General features: G+C 39.0%; 1 protein-coding gene across 4 annotated transcripts in view; it reads left to right on the top strand.

Moving 5' to 3' along the window:
- The first annotated feature begins 688 nt into the window (after positions 1-688).
- The window catches only part of PHF3 (PHD finger protein 3), a 49713-nt gene continuing 27032 nt past the window's right edge, over positions 689-23369 (top strand). The window contains exons 1-4 of one of the 4 annotated variants that reach the window (XM_032104718.1): positions 695-796; positions 18027-18102; positions 18358-18519; positions 19621-21439. In XM_032104718.1, coding sequence (XP_031960609.1) covers positions 18378-18519; positions 19621-21439 — 1961 coding nt within the window. In that variant the 5' untranslated portion in view covers positions 695-796; positions 18027-18102; positions 18358-18377. Of the gene's footprint in view, positions 797-10218; positions 10488-18026; positions 18103-18357; positions 18520-19620; positions 21440-23369 lie in introns of those variants that run through there. The other 3 variants (XM_032104716.1, XM_032104717.1, XM_032104719.1) reach the window with 3 other exon arrangements.

A 23369-nucleotide genomic window follows, 5' to 3' on the forward strand; every position in this document is an offset into this window, starting at 1 on the left:
CAGGACCGACCGACTGCGGAGACTTTTCTGTTCAACATATAGGACCGACGAACCTGGCACATCGCGAGCTGAAGGAATCTGCCCGGGGCCGCCGGCGCACAGGACAGATTAACAAGCAGGTTGTGTAACGGGGCTGCACCGAGGACGGGGGGTGGCAGCTGCTCCCCGAAGACAAAAGGCCACATCACTACACACGCATCGGTCACACCATGTGCGTCCCCAGCCAAAACCCTCCCGGCCGGCCTTCCATCCACCCTCCCGTGGACCCGGCCCAGCCGGGCCCGTCAGCACGGACAGGCCCGCAGTTGCCACCGGGCGCCTCTCGCTTTTGCGGCCCCCGACTCCACCAAGGGTGCCCAGGACACCCGCGGCTCAGCCAGGAAGGCTGGTTCTGCTGAAGGGGCCTCTTCGGAGCCTGTCAGGCCCGGGGCCACCAGCACAGCTCAGCACCGGCCCGGCCCGGGGTCCCGCGGCTCTGCCCCGCCCCGCGCCCCCGGCCCCTCCCGCCCGGCGCCTGCGCAGCGCGCGCGCCCCCGCCCGCCCCCATCCCCTCCCTCCAACAGCGCCGTCCCGTGAGCGGCCGGGCCCGGCGCGCCGGACGCCGCGGGGGCGCGCACCGGCGGGGCAGCGGGCACGCGGCCGCCACCGAGCCGGGCCGAGCCGGGCGCGACCACCTGGGCGGGGGCAGCCCCCGCGCGCGCCCCCGCGGAGCTGCGCGCGCCGCTCTCCCTCCCTTTGGCGCGGCCGCCGCGTCCCTTCCCCCGCGGCCGCGGGGCAGCGCTGGGCGGCGGAGCGGGTGAGTTATCGCGGGCTGCGGCAACGAGCGGGGCAGGCAGGGAGGGAAGGAGCGGGGCCGGAGGACCCCGATGCGCTCCGCGGCCTCCCCTAGCCTTCTCTGCGCTGGGCAGGGCTGGGCTGGGCCTGCGGCGGCGGAGCCGCGGCCTGTGCTGGCCAGGCCCGGCCGGGTGGCGGGGGGCGGCCCGGCGGGACGCGGCTGCTTCCGCCGTGGGGCCGCAGCACGGGCTGTGCGCGGAGGCGGCGCCGCCGCCGGCCCATGGGTGCAGGCGACCTGCGCTCCGGCTGCGGGCCCCGGGGCCGCTCCCCGGCCGAGCCCCGGCCGCCCCGCTCTGCCTGGGCGCGGCCCCGCGGCGCCGGCGCGGTTGTCGCGGAGGCTGCGACCTGCGGGCCCTGGGCCGGCCGGTCCCGGCTCCTCGCCCGGCCACCTGGCATGGCGCTCTGGCCCCGGCCTTGCTGCCTGTGGCGGCCGCTTCCGTGCCGTGTGCGTGCGGGATGCTGCCGCAGGCTCTTTGGCCGGAGCCGTGTTGCTGCTGTGAGGTCTTCCACATCGCCTTGCCTGCCCTGCAGTTGCTGCGTTTTGACCCTTCTACTTTTGTCCCTTCTCTCCCCATGAGCCGCCGATGCCTAGTTGTCCCATATAAGCCAGAGAAACAATTACCAATTTAGACCCTGCTGTTCTTGCTCTTGGTCTGACCTGTTCCGGTGGCCTCCTCCCGTCTCCTAAACTTTGCATCGCCAACAATTTCTGTGTTCAACTCCTGTGTATAGTACCCACTGTAGGAAGTGCGAGAGAAAATGTGGTCATCAGCAGTGCTGTGGGATTCGGTGGCCTGGTGGTATTTCCACATCCTGATCTGGGATGAGGTTCTCTTTCTGAGGCAGTGAGCTTATTGCTTGCTACTGGAATGCAAATAATAGCTCTCAGGCTTTAGAGGAGCCGTCGTTCGTGTGATTGCGAGCGCTCACTCTGTATGGTGTGCACAAGGGAGACCTGTTAGAGCCTTGCGGGGTGCGTTTGGATGAAGAGCACTCTGTGGCATAGGTTAAGTTAGTAAAAATAGCCTGTAGAGTGAAGCGTAAAAACCAGTAAGGAAAGATAGGAATGGGGGCTGACAGGAGCTATACCATGGAAATTGTAGTTGTGGTGTCCTTTACGTAGTTGTTAATTCATGATGTAATTTTCATACATTTGCTTTTATAAAAATGGACACTAACATTGCTAAATAATGGAAATATTTTAGAATTAAATGTAAGGATGATAAACATATGGTATCTCTTTAACACCACTAATTCATGGTTTGTTTTGCTTAATAAATTAATCTGTTATGGTTTGGGACACAATGGAAGGGAGACCTTGAAAATGTGGGTTTTTATACTTAGAATAATTCCAGTGGTGTTTATACTTAGTGTGTATCCCTCAGTGAAACTCTTCTTTTTGCTTTACCAAGTACCTTCTGCTTTTAATTTCTATAGTTGGCTTTAAAGATTACGCATATAATTATGGAGTTCTGAACACCTACATCTTTTTCAGCTGTTGGTGCCTGTTACTCAGTCATTCAGTTTTTATGTGCATTTTACATTTGCAAACTGAAGGGGTACCTAACTACAAACCATGTTGGGTAGAGTTAATTCAACACAGTTAGCTGAGGTAATTCAACACAGTGATAAGGTGCTTTGAGGAAAACAGAAACTCTAATAATTCTCACCTGCCATATTTCTGCAACCTCTCTCTTAAAAAGAGGCTCACCTCTACCACCTGTGTTGTGCTAAGAGTTGAGCTGATGAATTTTTTTAGTTGTTATTGTAATTTTTTTCCATTAATTTTTCCTGGTCAATTTAAATATTGTTGAATCCAAGCTTTAAGGGGAGAGCCATGTTATATTAGAAGCTTTTTTTATAGGAAGGGCATATTTTTGAAAGGTAATATTATGAAGTAGCAATGATAAAGCTCACTGAATTGGGAGAGTTCATTTTATTGAAGCAAAAAGTGAAAAATACGGACAGCTTGTCATATCCTCCTGAGTGGTGTCAGTATAGCTACATGATGGATGGCGTATTTCTATGAAAAACTTCACAAGGCTTAGCCATTAAGCTTTTAACTCTTGCTAAAAAAAATCCCAACAAACAAACCCTAATTCTAATAGGTGTTTCCAAATGAATCATTATGGGAGAGACACTGACAAATTCGAAAGGTATTACAAATGAAATTATTCTCTCGGGTGACTGACAGATAATCAGTGTAACCTGTTACACAGTTTAGCATTTTATACTATGTTCCAGCTGCAAATACTTGAAACAAGTATTCAGGAATCTGAGGGTGGAAGAGTTAAAGAGAATAGCAGTAGTAATGGAAATATAATCTGTCCTCATCTTTTTCTTTTCAGTGAAATGTCTCTTGGTAGTGAGCTTACAAATTCCCAAGGTATATGCAGCGATCGAGAGATTCATAAAATTATGGATGATCTTTGATTATGCCTAATTTTTGCAGTATTCAGGAGTGTTCATTGGTGGGACAGTCCAGCAAAGAAAAACAGATTGTGAATGTTTCACAATCTAAAAACTTTGCATTTCACATTTTACATTTGCACACTCCACATTTCACAGTGTAAAAATGTTTTTTAACATAACACAAGTTTTAGTACAGCACTGTGTGCCTCTGAGCTATAAAGTGAGGGTCAGAAAGGTATTTTTTTTTGAGGAGAGGTTATACTGTTCAAAACATAACTGTTAAGATGATTTTTGATGATACAATATGATATTGTATGGTTAGGAAAATGTTTCTCTATTCTTTCTGCATTTCTTTGTCTTCTAAGTGAATACCTTGTTTGAAATTTATTTTTCCTTTCTGCTCACTGAAATGAGGTACAGTTATGGCGGGTGAATGTGTTTCGAATAGGGAAGGTTTAATAAAGCAAGTGTCTTGAGCTGTCTTTTCTCTTACATACCGCGATAGCAAGTAGTAAGAGATCTGCTCTGTCAGTGAGGGGAGCAGCACATAACTTTAGATTCTAGTTAGATTTTGGGAGGTGATTATTATTTGTTATGTCTGTTGAGATTTTAGTAGCAAGGGGTTGGTGTCAGTTGGTGTCTGAAGACTTCAGAATGAGGTAAACACAAAAACAGTGTAGAAGAGCTTCTTAACAATGAATGAAATGCTCAGATTCACATTTTCTGTTTTTTGGTCTTCAGCAAGGCTTTGTTTTGGTGCCACTAAAAGCTATATCTTAAATTTTCAATGAGGGATTAAATTAATAAATAATAAGTCGGGGATTTACATAAGGGAACAGGTGGTGTGTGGATACCTAATGGGTTGATGTTTTGGCATATAAGTTTGTCAGTGTACCTGGCCCTCCTTTACAGCAGTATTGATGTTTCGAATAAACCTGTTTGCCTACATGTTCCTGTTAGGCAGGTTTTTGCCAGTGTCCTGTTTTTTTGGGAGATAGGTGAATGAGGAAGGTTAAATTTGATGATGCTTAAAGACTACTCAGTAAACTGTATTCTATACAAGTGTTGTATCTGCTTTTTTTTTTTTTGAGAAAGGACACTGAAATCTTCTTTTAACTGTTCGAAACAAGTTTTTCTGGCTAGATGGCAGTTCATATGCTCGTAAATCACATTGCTTGTTCTGTCAAAAATATTTTGTCAGTTAATTTAGTTCTTGAAGACTGCCCCAGGTTATGGGATTTGAGCCAATAAGAACCAGATGAGAAAGCACATTGGTGTGAAAGTTGTAAACTCACCAAAAAGTTGTGAAGTTGATGTCTTCTTACTGCCACTGCTACTGATGCACTATCTGGTATTGATTTTCTCTTTAATCCCATGATGTGTTTGTACTGTGAACTCTACTGGGTAAAATCTCTTGCTACAGAAGACGTGGGTCTCAGTTCTGGCTTTTGATGCTGTAATATCCATGAACACATAGTGCACGCAGCTTCTAGTGCCTAAAGCGTGGCAACAAGGACACCTGACAACTTACCATTAATTTTCAATTAGGTACTTGCAACCTTAAAGTTTGTGTAGGAGGAAGGAGGAGGATGGTAGTAAAACGTGCATCAGGGCTTTGTAGTAATATTGTTTGGTAGGTGGGTTTCATCAAGGTATCAGTGAGTCCAGGGGGTGGTCTGACAGCACGGTTCCAGTGAACAAAGGTAGACATTTCATACCTTGAGTGCTCCTTTTGGGTACAGTAGTTGCCACACAATGTGGGCAAGGGATTTTTTTTTTTTAAGCTGTCTGTGTTATTAGCTAATTGCATGCCAATTGGTGCTTTTCCCCTCTTATGATAGAAAGTTTTTGTCAGTTATTGGTACTTACTGATTCTTCTGTAATAGTGCTGAGTCAGCCTTTCCCATTTGTTTTGACATCTAAGGTGCTGGTCGTCCGAATAACTTGTTCCTTTTGTTTACTGTCCTACCAGAGTTTACTACTTGAAGAAATAAATGTAATATGGATATTTTTAATGGAGTCTGTTACAGTTGTTATGACTAGTGCTTGCTGTTGGTCATTTGGTGTGCATAAGCACAAGGTCCAGAGACCAAGTCTTGTGTTTTGAATGTTGCAATGCATCCCACATCATCCAGTCAATAACTAGATGTATAAAAGCTTTTAAAAGCACTAGACAGATTCAGCGAATTGGAAGCGATAGACACTATTCAGAAAGGTACTTCAGTGAAATGGAAGGAATTGTAGCATTTCTATGCTATCTTCAGCAGTTTCAGACTCACTTATTCGGGCAGGTCAATAAAGTAGATAGGTTATTCAACATCTGGGATTTTTTTTTTTTTCTTTTGTTGGGTTCCTTCAGGTTTTTGCCTTGCCTTGTTTCCAATTCAGGCAATTCTTTTTTGGTTAAATTTCTTTGTAGAAGTGTTTTATTTTTTTTGAAGTCCAGCTGCTGAGGACTTTCATAAACCAGATTTATTTTTAAATTGACAATCGTTAAACATATAGAAGCTTCTATTTTATGTTACTAACTTTATAAGCTAAAATATGAAAGTCAAGTTTAAAAGGTAAACTGATATATTAAATTCACCCCCTGAGCAGAGAGGGAAGGAAAGAGTGTAATTACAGTGAAACCTAACATTTGCTTAGTAAAATAAATGATGTGGGAGTACTGTAAAGAGAGAACAAAATGTATGTAAAGGAAAATAAAGAAAAATAATAAAATATCAAGACAAATGTATCTAGAATATATCCAAATATGTAGATGAAAAATGAAACACTTTTGCATGCTGACGTTTAAAGGAGACTTAATTTAAAATGGCAGTCAAGAGTATGCTCGGACTGTCTGTCAGCTAAGTAACACGCAGGATGCTTGGTGGTAAATACAAATTGTAATCACCCCTGCCTGAGGTGGATTTTAGATAAGATGATAGAAACATGCGGATGCAGTTGGATATCTCCACTAAATTATTATTCTCTGCTGTGATTAAGCAAATAATACAACAGGAACTGAAGTAATTCTTTGCCTCTTTCACAGACAAACTAAGCAATGAAAAAGCTTAAAGATGTACAACATCTCTTGTCCAGTTTCTAGTCTTCCTTCCATTCTAAGATTAGTTTGGAAGGATATGCTTGTTTGAGATCTCAGTTTCTTTTCTTAGCAAGTGATCATTCTGGTTATTTACCTTTTAATTTTAGAAAGTCATTTAGAACTGTTAAAGGTGTGATGAAAATATGGTAAATGGGGAAAAGATAAAAATCTGCTGTGGCAGATCCTATAGCATATTTATTTCATACCAGATTTGTTGGGATTTGAGGCAATAAACTTAATAAATTTATAGCTTAATAAGCTAATTCAACAATGGAAGAAATTATTTTTTTAAGCTGAAAGACTCAGACTGTAAAAGAAAACAGTGTTGAGAGCATGACGAAATTTTATCGTAAAAATGTGGGGGAAATTCTGGAAGTCATATTTGATTGTAGTGCTTTCTAATAGGGCTGTTTATAGTGTTGGATCACTTAATGATGACAGGTGTTGGTTGATGAGTTACTTTGTAATTGTTGCAGTGTTACTTCTGTCACTGTTGCTCCTGTTTTTGCAGTGGAGGGGCTGATAGAAGCAAATCAGTTTCAAAAGTGTAAGAGAAATGTATTTAGGGAACTGAGGAGAATGCTCTCTATACTTTAATCTTTTCTTGATGGTGAGCTCTTCTTTTACCCAGACTCCTGTATGTTGCTGTGCTGCAGTCTCAGTTCGTGCCCTGATGCTCCAGGAGCCAGTGGGTGGGAGAAGTTTCACTGAGCCTGGCTGGGACTTGCTCCTTTGCCTCATTTATGAGCCCTCCTCACTGGTTCTGCATGCATAATACTTTTCATATTCTGTTGCTTCTGATTAGCTACCTAGTGGGAAAGCACTTGTGAGTTACTGAATGATGGGAGTAGAGCTGGTATGTGCGCATCTGCCGGGAGCGTTGCCGAGGCGCTGGCCATTAGGGCTCGAGGACACAGCTGTGTTCCAGTGGAGTAATACATTCTTCCTTTCAGGGGTTAGAATTGTCTTTGGAAATGAGTGAGCATGAAAATCTTAACTGTGATTTTACCTGTACCTCTGGCTATTTTTCCTGATGTTCATAGTGTTTTAAATGTAAAGTAAACCATTCAAAATTTATACACTTAAGACATTGTGCAAGGGAAGATTTTTTTTTTCTTGCAGCAACTGTTTCTAACAGCCAGTTGTCTAGCTAAAGAAGTGTATCTTTCATCCTCAGTCCCACAGATTCTACACTTCTATGATAATTAATCTAGTAACGTTAGAAATAATTTTCTAAAATAGCTTGGTAGTGTATGAATTATGAAAAGAATCGCACAATGCTAGGTAAAGCAAAATTTTATTTTCATGTGTTTTGCTGGCATAAACTTTCCATTTTAAAAATGATAGAAAGAATTCTTTTTGATTAGATTTTCTGGTAGTAGTATTTTTATGTAAACCCGCTGACTTTTTGATGCAAAATTTGGATAGTATTTACACTTGATCATAGGCTCATGCTCCAGAAATAAAGCTTTCGATAAAAATCCTCTTGAATTTTCTCTACTAGCTACTTAGGTGTCGTTGAAGGTGGCTGTGGCCACTGCATGTATAGTTGCTTTCACATTTACTTCACAGTGCTTTCAGTGTTCCGAATGGCTGCATGGTAGTCTTACAAAACTGTAGGTAATCTTTTTTTCTTCATCACATCACTGAAGACAGAGGTTAATTTCTGTCAGGAGGGATTTTTGTAGCAAGAGAAAATGTTCTTTTCCGGTTTTGCTACTTAACATTGGTTTTAATGAAGTGGTAATCACTGCTTTGGGAACAACAATATTTGAGTAACAAATATATAAATGTTCTCAAATCCAGAAGAAAGCTTGGGGTATGTTATTGTAAATGTTTTCAAAGCCTCTGCCACTTTTTTTTGTTGGATGCAAAAGGTTTCTTGCATTCTCACAATATGTAGAACATGTTCTATTGCAGTGTCATTGACACTTGTTAATGTCAGGGTTCACCATAATTTTATCCTGTGGCTGTTACTCTTGTGCTCATGTAATGCTAATATGAAAAAAACCCTGTCATTGCAGGAAGGTGCTTTAAAGTACTGTATTGGGGCATTTGTAATTATTTCCTTATTGGAGTCACTGCATCTCTTGTAATTTATCCTGTGTAGTATCAGATTGTTGTAACTACTTGGCATAATAATAAAAACAGATTATACAGTGCAGCATAGTACTTACTCCATTAGTTTGCTTCTTTGTTTATTGACAGATTTGGAGCTTTAGAAACAATGTTGACTGCTGTAGGTGTTAGTTAGTGTATACGTAGATGCCCTGCATTGCTTGATAAAACAGGTCAATTTTTTTGGTGAGGAAGCTTTCAAATTATGACTTGCTGCTGAAGTGTATTACCTGCTTACTAAATGCATGTGATTTGGCCAAACTTTACTTCTTGCTGTCTGGTCAGTAGGACCTTGTGTAGTGGAGTGCTTTGTTGTGGTTAGTGTGTAGAAATTGGAAAGATACCATGCTCTGCAGAGACACAGTGCCATATCTCACCATTGTTTTCTTCTGAGCTGCCCTATGGGAGAAGGAAGAAAGACTGTCATGTTTGAAAATAAAACCCCAACAACCCAAAACCCCACAAACAAAAAAACCCTAAGAAACCCCACTCAAACAAAATGAAACATTGTTCATGTCAAACCTGTAGTTTCTGTAAATTTGTGAAATGAAATAAAATAAATGGAATAAATAGGGTTGAAATTGTAACAGAGCCTGTATATGTATCTGGCTAGGGTATTCCCAGTTGATTGCTAAAACAGAATTGTTCTGTTAATGTGTCTAACAAAAAAAACTCTCATGTGGGAGGAGGATGATGAAAGAAGGAGCGGGAAAGTATGTGTGTCCTTTTTCTGTTTCCAAAAGTTTTAACAGCCTTTTGTGTCAAAACTGATCTTTCAGACTATCCAGTATGCCAAATTAAGCCAGGCAGTCCAGCACTGCTCCTTTTTCCTTACCTGTAAGATCATATTTTTTTATAGTTATCTCTCTCCACATTGAGTATATGCTAAAGCAAAGTGTTTTGCTGACTTTTTTTCCATTCTGTTGTTTAGTTATACATTCTTATTAGTTAAGTCTCTGCTGCAGTAGTTGCACTTCTGTTGCATTGGAAAGAAGATCTAGAAAATAAAGAATTCATCTTTGAATACAATTAGTTAGGTAGACTTCTAGAAGGGCACCTAAACTTCTTCAAAACTGAAGTTTCCAAAAGGGTCCAGCTCAGAATTCTCATGTACTTGATTGAGATCAGATTTTCATATAAAATTTCTGTAATTTTTTGACTGTACTGATAGGTGAAAAATAATAGCAATGAAACCTTGCTGTCTAAAAATACTAGCTTGATATGAAGTACTTGGTGGTTGCTCTTTGAACAGAAATATAGTTCTTCTCAGTAGTATTGGTAGTAGTAGTATGGCAGGCTCTGGAACCTTCTCAGCTCCACTTTTGTTAGTGGAAGCTGACCTCACATTTTTACATTTAAAAAGAAGAGTCATGCTCACAGTGCAGCTATCCAGGTTCACTTGTTCTTGATATCCTCTTCCTCTGGTGTCCTACCCCCTTGGGTTGGTCAAGGTTTAAACAAATTTTAGAAAGGAGTTCAGTTACCTTTGTTATACACACTCTGTAGAAGTGTGTGTAGAAGCACTCAGGTGCTGATAGAGTAGATTATATTAACCTAGCATGGAATTTCTTTTAAAAATAATTAGGGAGTTGATTTTTAGTTATGCAGAGGGCCTTACTAAGCCACAAGCATTTTTTAGTTTTTAAAATTCTAAAATACCTTAAGCATTCTTTATAAAGCACAACAGCCAAAAAATTTGCTGGTGTCTTAGGTGTTTTACAATTTGTAGCTTATTTTCTTATGGTATTTTTCTTGTCTTTCTATAGGGCTGAAAGACACACAGGAGTCTTCATGGATATAGTTGATACATTTAACCATTTAATTCCTACTGAACACTTAGATGATGCCCTATTTCTAGAATCCAACCTGGAGAATGAAGTCTGTGAGGATTTTAGTGCAAGTCAAAATGTCTTAGAGGATTCGCTGAAGAACATGCTCAGCGATAAGGATCCTATGCTAGGATCTGCAAGTGCCCAGTTCTGTTTGCCTGTTTTGGATAGCAATGACCCCATTTTCCAGATGCCTTGTTCTACAGGTAAATCTTACAATTTTTTAAGATTACAATTTAAAATACAGTTTAACTTGAGTACCAACCCTTTTTCATAATGTAGAAATAATAAACTGGGATCTCTGTTGCCTTGCTGCCCTTTGTAAGCACGAGCAGGTCTTTTTAGTTTTGTAGTGGAACAGTAGAGGAAGGTTCCTTATGTGGATCAGAAATAGCTTAGGCTTTGTCTCTCAATTATTCCCAATGAAAGTCAAGATTTGTTTAGATACTGTGCTTGATCACTGAAGTCTCTGGTTGGCTTAAAAAAATACTGTATTTCTGGATTAGCAGTAGGAGCAGGAGAGTTGGACAAATTACTGCTCTGATGCCAGGGTTATTCTGTTAGTGCTAGGCCTTCTGGTACTGAGCTGATTCCGAATTCTGGGTGCTTTGCTTTGGTTGGCTTCAAGACCCTGGAATGATAATAAAATTCTTTTTTTACTGTTCGAAATACCTGATTTGAAAACAATTTAGAGCGAAGTTTTAAATATAAATAATCTCAGAAGTTTAGAAGATAAAAAAAAGGATGATCCAATCCCTAAAATTATTAATATTTATGAATATTTGGAATAATTACACTGAATTTGATGCAAGAGACAAAAATATACTCTGTTCGTAGTAGTGTTCTTTATTTGACTGGAAGTTTAAAAAATACAATTTTTAGGCTCATTACTGAGAAGTGTTGTAGATTAATGCAGTTACATGATTATATCAGTGTTTAATTTTTTTTTTAGTTAAGTGTTATGAACTGTTTCTGAAAATCTTGATAATTTCCTTACATAATATATATTTTACTAACAGACTAAATTCTCACCTTCACTAAATTAGGTGGTATTACATCATGGAAAACTGTAAATCAAAGATTATATTGATTAAGGCAAGGAAAAAGCAACCTATCAAGCCAAAAAAAAAATTTGGGTTTTTTTCCTGCTGCAGTAGATTTTGAGTGTGGGTTTGTTTCCTGCTCTTTTTCTTATTGCTGCACGGGTGTTAGTTTTTGTTGAGGGTTTTTACAGGCCTGATCCAAAATGGTTACTCATCAATATGCTTTGCTCAGCTTTAGGGTTTATACTGCACATCATTCATCAAGAACTAAGCTTTTTATTAATACTAAGCTCTTTTTATGGTGAGTTACCTGATACCTGACTGTATGTGATGGATGCTGGTAGCAATTGATTGTATGTCCTTTAAACAGTTCAAGTGCATGCCTATAGGAAAACACATAGATAGACACATCCATCCAGAAAATGCAGGTTTGGTAAGTTGAATTACAACTACATGTCTTGGGGAGAATAGTAGCATAGAATCATAGAATGATGTGGTTTGCAAGGTGCCTCTAAAGGTCATATAGTCCAGCCTCTCTGCAATAAGCAGGGACATGTTCAACTAGACCAGGTTGCTCAGAGCCCTGTCCAATCCGACCTTGAAGGTTTCCAGGGGTGTGATATCTACCTCCTCTCTGGGCAACCTCTTCCAGTGTTTCACCACCCTCATTATAAAAAAGTTCTTCCTTACATCCAGTCTGATTCTAGTTTAAAACCATTACCCTTCTCTGTGTCGCTACAGGCCATACTAAAAAGTCTATTCATGTTTTTCTTATAAGCCCCTTCTAAGTATTAAAAGGCTGCAATGAGGTGTCCCCCTATTCTCCAGGCCAAACAACCCCAACTCTCCCAGCCTTTCTTCAAAGGACGGGTGCTCCAGCCCTCCAGTCATTTTTGTGGCCTCCTGTGGACTTGCTTCACCACGTCCATGTCTTGTTCCAAGTGTCTCAGTCAGCAGTACTGATATATGACAAATAGAAGGAGTATGACAGTAGATGTTTGTTGCCTATCTATTGATAGGCAGAACTATATCAGTACCAATAAAGCAGTCTCATGTTTGTTTATCTCTTGGCCTGAATCCAGACTGCAGGATTTAGATGGTTTCTTTATTTAGGTGACGCTGTTGGTCAAACAAAGACCAAAGACAGAGCAGACCAAACTTGCTGAGCTTGCTCTGTAATTGCCACTGAGTAATAGAATGGGGTTAGAGTAATAGAATGGGGTTATCTTTTTAGCTTTGATTGAATGATTACATATTTAGAGAAGAGAACAAGATTCTTTGCAGGTGATCCTGGTTATGGCTTTGAGCACATGTAGACGTAACTCTATGACTCTCACAACTCTCACGGGCTGGATAGGGTAGAGGTCAAATTATGCTGAAATCCTTATAAAATGTGTTTGTGTAGGGTGATTGCTAAACTATAAAGATGTAATTAGGTTGCTGGTTTATGAACCTAGACTGAGGATATTGCTGGTCTTACAACGCAGTTAAGAAGTTCTGTTACCTCTCTGAATCAAGGTGCAAACTATCCACATCTTACTCACTGCAGCTCATAGGAAGTTTGCAGTTATGGAGGGCTCTTCCTGTCCTGAAGTAGGTATTAGCAGAAAGACCTCATGTTGATAGTAGAAATTGATATAATTGTTCTCCTTGCTAGTTAAAGGACAGAATTTGACAAAATCAAACTTCGGAGAAATAAATGAAATCTAAATTCATGAAGCAATTAGAAGTGCCCCAGGTCATGTTTTAGGTGCCTCTCTGCTTCTTTTCGTCAGTTTGATCAGGTGGCTGTTCTTCCAATCTGTGCATGGCCAATGCAGAAAATTAGATTGTGTAGAGCAGCTCTTGGCCATCTTAACTGTTTGAGTGGTGTGAGTGGGTGTGGAAGCATGCTCTTGGGGTTGTGTTGATTTTTTTTTTTACCTTATTGAACAATTCATTGATGAGAAGTGGAAACTCTGAAGTTTAGAATATGACCTAACTCAAAGAGCAACACACTTATTTCAACTTTGAATGGTACCCTGGTGATAGGTTTTCTGTTTTGTTCTGTTCTTGCTGGAAGACATGCTGGAAGCTTATCCACCTGTGAGCACAGCAGGTCATACTGGTCACATGCCAGTGAGCTAAGCAACTTAACATTCATACTAAATTGCTACTTCTTAGCTATCACAAACTCTGTAGCTTTTCAGGATGTCATTTACTGGGGTAGTTTGATTTATTATACTTATAATACAGGGAATGGAATTATAATTGCATATCATCTGGAGACATTTCTAGATTTCATATTAAAATCAAACTTTTAACTAATTTAGTTTATGGGTATGTTTATTAGATCAGGTACTTACTATAAATGATGAAGACTGATGCTGTAAGAATATACAAATGTGTTAGGTACATGTTTTTAATTGCCCTTTTTTTCCTGTCCCTCTGGATTGCTTCTGGGTGTTTCCATCAAGTGCCATCTGCTTTTCCTGATTTTAGCCTGTGTTTTCATGAGTGTTGTTAAAAGCAGCATTACCTCTGCTAAAATCATGATCACCTACTGAATCTTTGGAGTCAAACTAATTTTTCTGACTACAAATACTCGTTTCTTTAGCTAGTGTGATGTCTGGCTGTATTAGGCATTTCAGCCTCTTTTCACTAAAGCCAAATGTACATGTATTTTTCTTCCTACATTTGAAGTAATTTGGAATGTAACTTTGAGATTCCAGCCCAAAATTTGGTCTTCAGTTGTTCTTACCTCTTTATTGCCTTCCTTCCTCCGAGCTGTCCATGTGAACAGCTACACAGTGTTTTATGACCAGTAACTTTTCTGTATAAAATTTAATTTTACTGTATTGGTATTGAGAATCTGGAGAATGCTTATTTTGTGCCTTTTTCTGTTTGTAGGTGGCAAAATACCTGTGTTCCCCAGCTTAGGTCCTCCTGAAGTATTTAGTTATTTATGCCTTTGGATCAGTTTCATGGGTGGAGAGAGATTGGATCTGTACTGATTTGCAAAGCAATTTAGATTAGCTCTATGATTTGTAAATATGTGAAGACTCCCTTCGTAATAAAAGTAATTAATTTACATTAAAGTACTTGGTTTGGTGCAGTGTTTTTACTTTGTTGTTGAAATTTGTGCTTTACTGCTCCTTATTTCCAGAGTAACGGGCTTGTGTCACTAAAGAACCACAAATCAGTAGGCTTGTGATGTAGCTCCATCTTTATAATAAAATGGGTATGCGGTCCTCTGTCAAGATACATGCTGTATTAAATTTATTAATCCTAGTTGATTTTCGTATGTCTTTATTCTAAAGACTGTAAAAATACCTCTTTACAACACAGACATTAATGGAGAAAGGGAGCAAATGTTTAGTTAATATTTCATGTTACTTACTATGATTCTTTTTTGCACTGGGGAGTCAGCTCAAGGTACTTGCAGGCCAATTCTCAGTTCATGGGGTTACAGGCAAACTTTAGTAAAACAGTTGGAATTTGATGTTTACTTATGTAAGTTATGTCATCAGTCATGCAATTTCTCTTAAAAATACATATTTTTTTAACAAAAAGTATTTTTAATCCTGTTTCTTGAATATATGCATCACAAATGTCAATAAGGGAAAGGTTTTTCATAGAAAGTATACCATCTTCGTTTACAATCTTGAGACTTACTGACAAAATATCGCTATATATGTTTTGTTGCTTCACTGGAGTTTATTGGCTCTTCTGCAGGCTTACCTAGGTGTGTTAGTTACTGCTTTAGAATGTAACTGTTCTTTTCATTGAAGCATAATGTTATGGCTTTATGTTATTCACATATAACATAGTAGAAATTCTAAAATGTTCAGCCATTTCCATATAATCTGTGATGCTTATATGGAAATTGCTGTGGACTTGCACATCCCTGCCCTTAGTGTGATTCAGCTGGACATAGCATTTTACAACAGTGCAAAGCAGGAACAACAGTGATGTTCTGTTCGATGTGCTTACCTAAGCAAAAGAAATCCAGGGCTAACATCTACAGGAAAGAAATTTACTTCTACACTTGAGACTAACCTTGGTCAGTGTGTCAAGAAACTGAGTATTTCTGTCTTAGTTGTGGCTGAAAATAATCAAGGGAGGTCTTACATTAATAAAGATTTATAAATGTCACAGTTTTTGATGATGTATTTAGGGGTGTTTTCTTCTCCTTACCTCCTCTTTCACCAGAAAGTAAGGCTTATTTTCTTCAGTTTTACATTGCTGAAGAATTAAAAAATGGTCATGGTTTTGTTTTAGCATAGGGAAAACATTGCTTTAAATTTGCAAGTAGACTGTTTTTACTGTATGTTATTCTGTTACGGTATAACATATATAAAAATGAGTCAGTAGTACAACACAGTTGTTTGGAAATTTAGATACTTTATAAGTAATGGAGAAACTCAAAATAGTAAGGTGAAGGTCAGTGGTGCCTTTTCAAGTATAAATATGTTGAATGTGACTCACATTTTTCTTATTTGCAGTCTGTTCAATTGTACACTGGTGTACAATTCTTCCTATTCAGATATGTTTTTTCTTTATTTTTTCCTTTTTTATTTTTCCTATTTTTATTTTTCTAATTTCTATACTTATTGCTGAGATAATCTTTAGATATTTGTTACTAAGATGATCTCTTTTTGTTTAGTTCTTTCTGATTTTGCTTTTGTTGGTTTACTTTTCCTAAGGTTGTTTCTTTACCTCCACTTCTCCTTCATAATTTATTTTCCTAGTCTTCTTTGTATCTATTGCTGTTCTCTGCCACTTTCTCTCTTCCCAGCAGGGTCTGTGTGTGGAATGCTCCTCATCGAGGGCCTCATGAGGCTGTCTGTACTAGCTGAGTTGTAGCTCAGGTGGTTTGAAATTAGCAAGATTCTGTGCTTCAAATTCCTCTGTAAAATTAAAGCTACAGCACAGAGTCTTGTAAGTATGAAAATACTTTAATTCTAATATTTCAAACTGAATGTGTCCCTTCTGTTATTAATAAAGGAGAGTGTAAAAATTCATTAACTTGAGCAAGAACATTGTAAAGCCCAAGGCTCTAATGTCAGCCCTTAAATATACTCCAGAGTTGTTTCAGAAGCTGTCCTAGTAGTTGTTATTTTTCATGTTGTCTTCAATAGCTTAGTAGTTTAGTTCTACACAGAAGGAGCAGAAGTGGATCTGAAAGGAGTCTCTTTTGTCACAGTCTGTTCCCAAAAACCAATTTCGTGTTTTGTAGGAACACTATGAAAACACAAATACCAAAGTGCGGAGCTGCTGGGAGGATATAATCTTTGAGAACACGAGATTGGGCAGCTGGAGTTAGGGTGAGGGTCCATCTCATTCAGGTTTCCATCTTGGACCGTGGCCGGTATTAGATATTTAAAGGGAAAATAATGTCTAATAGGGCAGTTACAATGTCTTTTTTTTTTGCCAGTGTGTCCACTATGTAGTTTATAGCAAATAAGTGATTAAGGAACACTCTTGAGTGGAGTAAGACCAACTTTATCAACCTCATGCACCTTGTGTATGATATCTGTATGTTTGTAAACACACACAGATGTAAAGGTGGTCCTGTGGATTGGAAAGTGGAAGTGCACGGTAATTTCCACAAACACTTTTCCTTGTAACTGATGTGTACCATGCAGTAACTAAAAATTACAGTTAAAATAAAATGAATGACCGTAGATTGTTAGCTTAAGCAAGTCCAAGCTTTCAGCTCCTGGCAGCCATCTGATTACAGAGGTTCAGAATGCTGATTGCCTGGTGCCATGATCAGCCTTCCTTAAGAGGCCAATAAAAAACTTTCTAATATTTGAACTTCTAACAGCTTGCTTGGTTACTTTATTTTTTTAATTCTTCATGGCAGGTGATTGTAGATTGATAGACTTGGTTACTGTCAGTCTTTGGCTTCAGCAGTGTTTTACAGCTTCCAATTTTTGTTATTTTAAAAGTATGCTTTTTATCGTAGTGCCTTCACAAGGGCATTGGTTTTTTTTTTTTAAGTTGCAGTAATATCAGACTTGAAAAGGACCAGGAATTGACAGATTTTCTGAGCTGGTCTAAAAATTCCAACAATTTTTAATTTAACTTCTTGCTTTTTTGACTTCTATGATTGATGTATTTATTTATATCCATTATAAGTAAGCAATTCTTAGAAATTTGTAGCTATCTTATATGTGTTGTGTGAATTTTTCTTAAAAATTCTTCAAGGTAGGTGTCTTAATAGTGAAAAACAGGCATACTTGATTATTTGGAACCTCTGGTATATTTGTCAGACCTTCCTATGTGTTTTGTAAAATCACTTGGGTGTTTGGCTTGGTCTCACAAATTTTGCATCCCATGGGGACCAGGATTCACACATAGGAACTTTGGATAGGAGAGCCTACCACTGCAAGAACCTAACTTAGAGCAAGTGAGGAGAATGGCTGGTATAGTGACCTGACTGCCTCTTAGGAAACCTGTTTTCAAGAGCAGCCTCTGGGATCTTTCTCAGGTTAGTGGAGGGTAGGAATTCACCAAAGACAATGTTCCCCGACTCTCCTGGGAGGTTACTGGTTGTTGCACCTAAAGCTCTTCCTAAAAGGCATTAAAGATGCAGATATGTGGTATGGGTGGGGCTGAGAGTTTTAAAATGGTATTCTGTGAGAAAACTGTGATTTTTGAACTCTGCGTTTCTGGATCAGCTCTTTCTGCTGTTTACCTTTCTTCACTTTTTCTTAGGTGGGAAGGGACAGTGAGGGGCAGCTGATCCTCTAAGACTGGGGACCTTCCTGTGGCAAAAAACCCCAATAAAAATGTGAGTCCACAAACAAGCTGTAAGGACTATCTACAGAAGTTTTAAGCTTTGGGTGATAGCTTCTACACTGAAACTACCTCACATGGGAATTTTCTGTCCTTCATTTCTTAATTTTTTTCCCCTGTTGTTTGATTTTAGATGGCCAATTTATTTATTTTTCATTGTCTCTTCCCCCGTCTTGCTCAGCATTATATCTCCAACGCTTTTTGACCATTTTAAGTTTTAGGCTTTTTCTTGTTTGTTTTTTTTTTACAGTTATTGGTCTTGATGATACTATGGATGGAGAAGGAGTTAAAGAGAGTGGTAATGACACCATTGATGACGATGAGCTTGCTTTACCTAATAGGAATTTGAGAAACCGTGCTGAAGAAGCATCAGTCACATCACCAAGGAAATCACCACGTTTAATGGCACAAGGTGATCGTAGATTGTGTTTGCACATTTGAAGTCAATTCAATCTTTAAAATCCCACCCCCAACAAATTATAAATTTAATTTGGTTGTGTGAATTCCAATATAGACACTTCCTTTTTTATACACTGCAGCTAGCACCTGGCATTCATAGGGTATGAGTCAGTTAGAATTCCTCTTTAATAAGTATTTAGTGTCTTCCTTATGGCTTATGGTCATTAAACTAATATTTCAGATTTTGATCCTTTTACCTACCAAAGATTAATAATGTGGTTCTTCAACAACGAAAGATGATGGAGTTGCAAAATAGCATTGGAATATTAGGTTAGCATGTCTATTTCCAATTAAAGTTTTGATTCTATTAATTTTTATTTGCATATTCTCTTTTTGTTTTAAATTAGGTTATTATAATTGCAGTCAGAACATCTTTAATCTAAATATCTCAATATACTTAATAAATATTTTATTAAAATATTTTCATTGTTTATAGTAACTAATTGATTATAGCTAGGGGTTTTCTAACTTGTGGAAGTGGAATTATTTACTGCTATGCTTTTTTCCCCCTGTAGAGCAGTTTGAGTTAGTAAGATAAAATTACTTAATATAGAGATCAGAATTTAAATAAGAGCCTGTGGTACAAAGCTGGTGATTATGCTGTTTAGAAAGGCACTGGAATGGTTGCTTATTTAGAAAATGTAAAAGTTTGTCATCAGGTGAGAATGTGACTGGATCTCAGATTCGTAGACTGTTCTCTAAAACACTTTTAAACTTCAGTTATACTTCTAATCACAAAATAGCTTGTGCAATTTTTGTTTGAGGTAGAAAAGTAGAGTTGGTTTTAATTGTCTTTCTGTCATCACTTGCATTTTGTTCATACTATTTAGAAATTCCATAACTTTTAGAATAATGAGATTTTACATCCAAACTATGTCAGTTTGAAATTGGAAATGAAAGTAATTTAGTTTTGGGGAGGTTTTTAAGTAAGTTTTAAGTTCTCTTTGTAGCCAGTAAGCTAAATTGGGGTAAGTCAGTTTTATTCTAGGTAAATCTTGTATTTGCAAAGAGAAGGAAGCAGAATAGCTAAGAGACTTTCTTTTTTCCTTCCTAGAACCAGTACGGAGTCTGCGGCAGAGCACGCTAGCCAAGCGTTCGAATGTTGCTCCTCCTGTTAATACCAAGAAATCTTCTGTAAAAAGTGGATCTGCTCCAAAAAATGGACAGAAACAAGACAGAAGTCCAGTTAAAGAGACAGATGTTGCTGCACGCTTGAAAACGGAGCAGCCTAGGGAGGTTAGGCGTAGTACAAGACTGTCAGGACAGGTAGAAGGAACAGCAGCAGCAGTAACAGCATCTCAAAGTAAGACAAAATGTCTGCCTGGTCCTGAAGATGTGAAAGAAATAAAGTCTGAAACCCCTGAGCAGGCAAAAGTTGAAGAAACATCCCAAGAGTTAAGTTGTGCTGATTTAACAGGACCCTGTTCTCCTTCTCCTGGGGAAACAAAGGAAATAGCAGAGGTTGCAACAAAGACTGATTCTGGGAGTGCTGAGTCTGTTTGTTCAGTATCTGCAGATACTGAAATGATTCCAGTTAAAAATGAAACAAGTGATGTGATTGATTCAATGGGCTTGGAAAATTCTTCAGAAGAAAAGACTGGTAATAAAGCAGAGGAATCAGAGAAGAAAACAGAAGAGCATAATAAAATTGAAGTAACTGGAAAAGATAATGATTCATCTAGTGTTTGCATGAATACAGATGAAATTTGTGAGACCTTTTCAACTTCTTTCAGCTCTGTGAAAGAGGGGGTTGATTGCAGTTTAGGTTCCCACAATGTGGAAGTTCCTGATGAAAATACATTGTCAGTAGAGGAATTTGTAACAGAGGCTGGAGGTGATGACAAGGGAGTGGAGAAAACTGAAGCTCCATCAGAGAAACTATTGGACAGTACAGACTGTGATAATAAAGACTTGAAAAGCAAAGAATTTACTTCTGCTGACCCTGGAAATAGCATTTTAGAAAGCACTGTTGTTGACCAGTCAAGCCAAAATGTGCAGCAGCAGATGAGCAGTGCTAAAGTAAAAGGCCCAGAGGCATCAAAATTTCAGGATGATGAGAAACAAATTGGTATTTCAACAAAATGTGAAAAGAATGTTAGGCCCCGGCATAGTAAATCTGTAGTACAGAATAAACAAAACCTGACTGCAAGTACTCGGCAGAAGTCGGGTACAGTGCAACAAGAAATGGTGCAGTCAAGAACGAGAGCTGGTGTTGCTGTTTCAGGCCTTCACGGTCCCTCTTCTGCAAATCTGAAGCGAAATGCGGATGAGCAAGAGAGTCATCAGCATCCAAATAATCCAGTTAAAATTAGGAAGAAACAATCTGATCTGGGTTTGAAAGCAAAGAGTAGCGTTTCTGGGGTGACTGTAAAAAAGCAGACCAACACAAAGCTGAAGAAAATACCCCGAGTCCAGGCTTCTGGGCAAGCCCAGAGGTCATCAGTTCAAAAAGCAAGTGAGAAATCTCCTACTCATCAAAGCAGTTCTAAAGATACCCACCACTCTGTGCATTCATTGTCAGGCCATGTTTCACATCCTGGTCAGAAGCAAGCCAGCAAACACCAGCTTGCAACTGGGCTAAAAGCAAATAGCTCCACAAAGGAAGAGGGAGAGACTAAAGATCCCCCTGTTGTAGAACATCTGAAAGAGGATGATAAAGAAAAAAACAAGCCAAAAAGAAATGATAAGAATCTCCAACCTCGCCAGAGAAGAAGTAGCAAGAGTCTTTCACTTGATGAACCCCCCTTGTTCATTCCAGATAACATTTCAACTGTTAAAAGGGAAGGCTTGGAACATACCTCTGCTAGTGAAAGCAAACATATTTGGGTGCCCAGCAAGCAGTGTGGCTTTTGCAAAAAGCCACATGGCAACAGGTGTGTGTGGCAGTGTGTCTTAGGAATTTATTACTGGTCTTGGAAGATAATTTTTTTCCTTTCACCAAATGTTTCATGCTGCTCATGCCAAAACAGAAAGTCATAGTTTTGCAATAGAAGTCTGTATGTCATACAGTCAGTTAATTTCCTTTGCACTCATACACTTTTTTTGGTCATTTAAATAGAGCATTAGAAACTAGTTTGGCCCAAAAGTTTGAATAGAAATGTTTTATTGTATAAATACCTATTTTGATAAATGTATAATTCTTCTATGTTGTTCAATTATGCGCTTTAAACCTGACTTTTTTCGTAGAAAAGAAATTAGATATCTGTGTTCCAGGTTGTCATTTCCTTCTTTCCAGAGACCTCTTATGTGGAAGGATCACCATCAACCAAAAAAATCAAATAGTTGCTTACATGTGACTTTTATCTGGTACAGGTGCAATTCTAATACTAGAGATACTGAGGGCTTTTTCACTTTGTGTAATCACTGCAGTGAGGTTTCATGTAACAGTAATTAAGTAGTTGACAGGGAGGGGAGAAAGAAGAACATGAAAAAGCCCCATTAAACTTCCATGTGGGCGTATCTGAAATTGCCTTTAAACTTAATAATGAGATTGCGTCCGAAGTTGATAATATCCCTCTGTGACAAAAGGTACTCTACACTGTAAGTGAGCTGAAAAAGACGGTAGGGTTTCACTCATGATCTCTCAGTCCAAGAAAAAGAATGCATTTATTACCCTTATTGTGTTTTAATATTGAAGTATTTTTTTTATTGCTGTTCTACCTGCTAACCTACCTTTTGTTTTTTTAATATCAAATTGAAGATATTTGTGATTAGTCGTTTGCTTATGTGAGAGAAGGTTTTAATAGTAATTTTTAGACACTGTGCTTTAGAACTCCATACATCAGAGTGAAATATAGAACAATTACCTTTGGCACCTGGGATTTTTTTGGCATTTGTTTGTATTTAAGAAGCCCTTCTGAGCTTTATTGACTCATTGTATCATGTTTGAAAAACAAATACATGAAAATTCATTTACTGTGCAGCTATAATAACTGCATCATTGTGGCCTACTAAAAGAATTTAATAGTAGCTTTGCTCTTCCTGGTTGCTGAGGATTGCCTGATTGAAGGGGTGCTAAAATTTAGTTCCATGCAGTTTTATTTAAAAAAAAAAAGAATTCCTTTTATTTTTAAGACTCTACCATGTGTGTCTTTGTAAGGGTGTTTAATTTTAAGCAGATTGCATTTCCTTAGTTTTTATCATCTTGGGCGTTACCATGACAGCAGAACGGTGTGGGTAGCCTGTATTTCAGTGAATTGTTTACGTCTCAAAAGGCTGCTTTCTGGATACAAAAATGCTTCTTTGAATATTTTTAAAGCAAAATATGATGTTTGGAATTTAAACTACTTGATAGCTGTTAAAAATGCAGCTTTGAGTTGAACTTGTCCTATATTCTTTGTGTTTTTGCTAATATTTTGAAGCATTCTATGGGTTTTCTTTTTTCAATGTCGTGTTAGAGTTCAGAAAGTCTTGATTTTTTTATTACTAAATGGATCTAACCAGTATGGGAAGATGTGGCAGTGACTCAACTAAATCTGCTTATTTTAGTTTATAACATCAAAGTAGCATTACAGGAGATACAGGGATACACAACAATATAGGATTCAACAAACCCAGTTTTGCATTGCCAGTTCTTACTGCTGCCAGAAGAATAATATAGTGTATGAATCACTAACTGAGGTTGGATTGAGACAGCCCATGAGTTGCCACAGATGGTGATTAAGGGTATCCTCAGGTTTGTAATGTCAGTCTTAAGTGGTTTAGGGTTTTTGTTTTGGAAATGTGTTAATTTATATGTTTGCATTGCAAAGCTGTTGATACAACCTGCCCTTTCAGCAGAAGATAATCAGATTTGCTAAATGT

This window comes from Corvus moneduloides, chromosome 3, assembly GCF_009650955.1.
Source record: "Corvus moneduloides isolate bCorMon1 chromosome 3, bCorMon1.pri, whole genome shotgun sequence".
Taxonomy (NCBI): domain Eukaryota; kingdom Metazoa; phylum Chordata; class Aves; order Passeriformes; family Corvidae; genus Corvus; species Corvus moneduloides.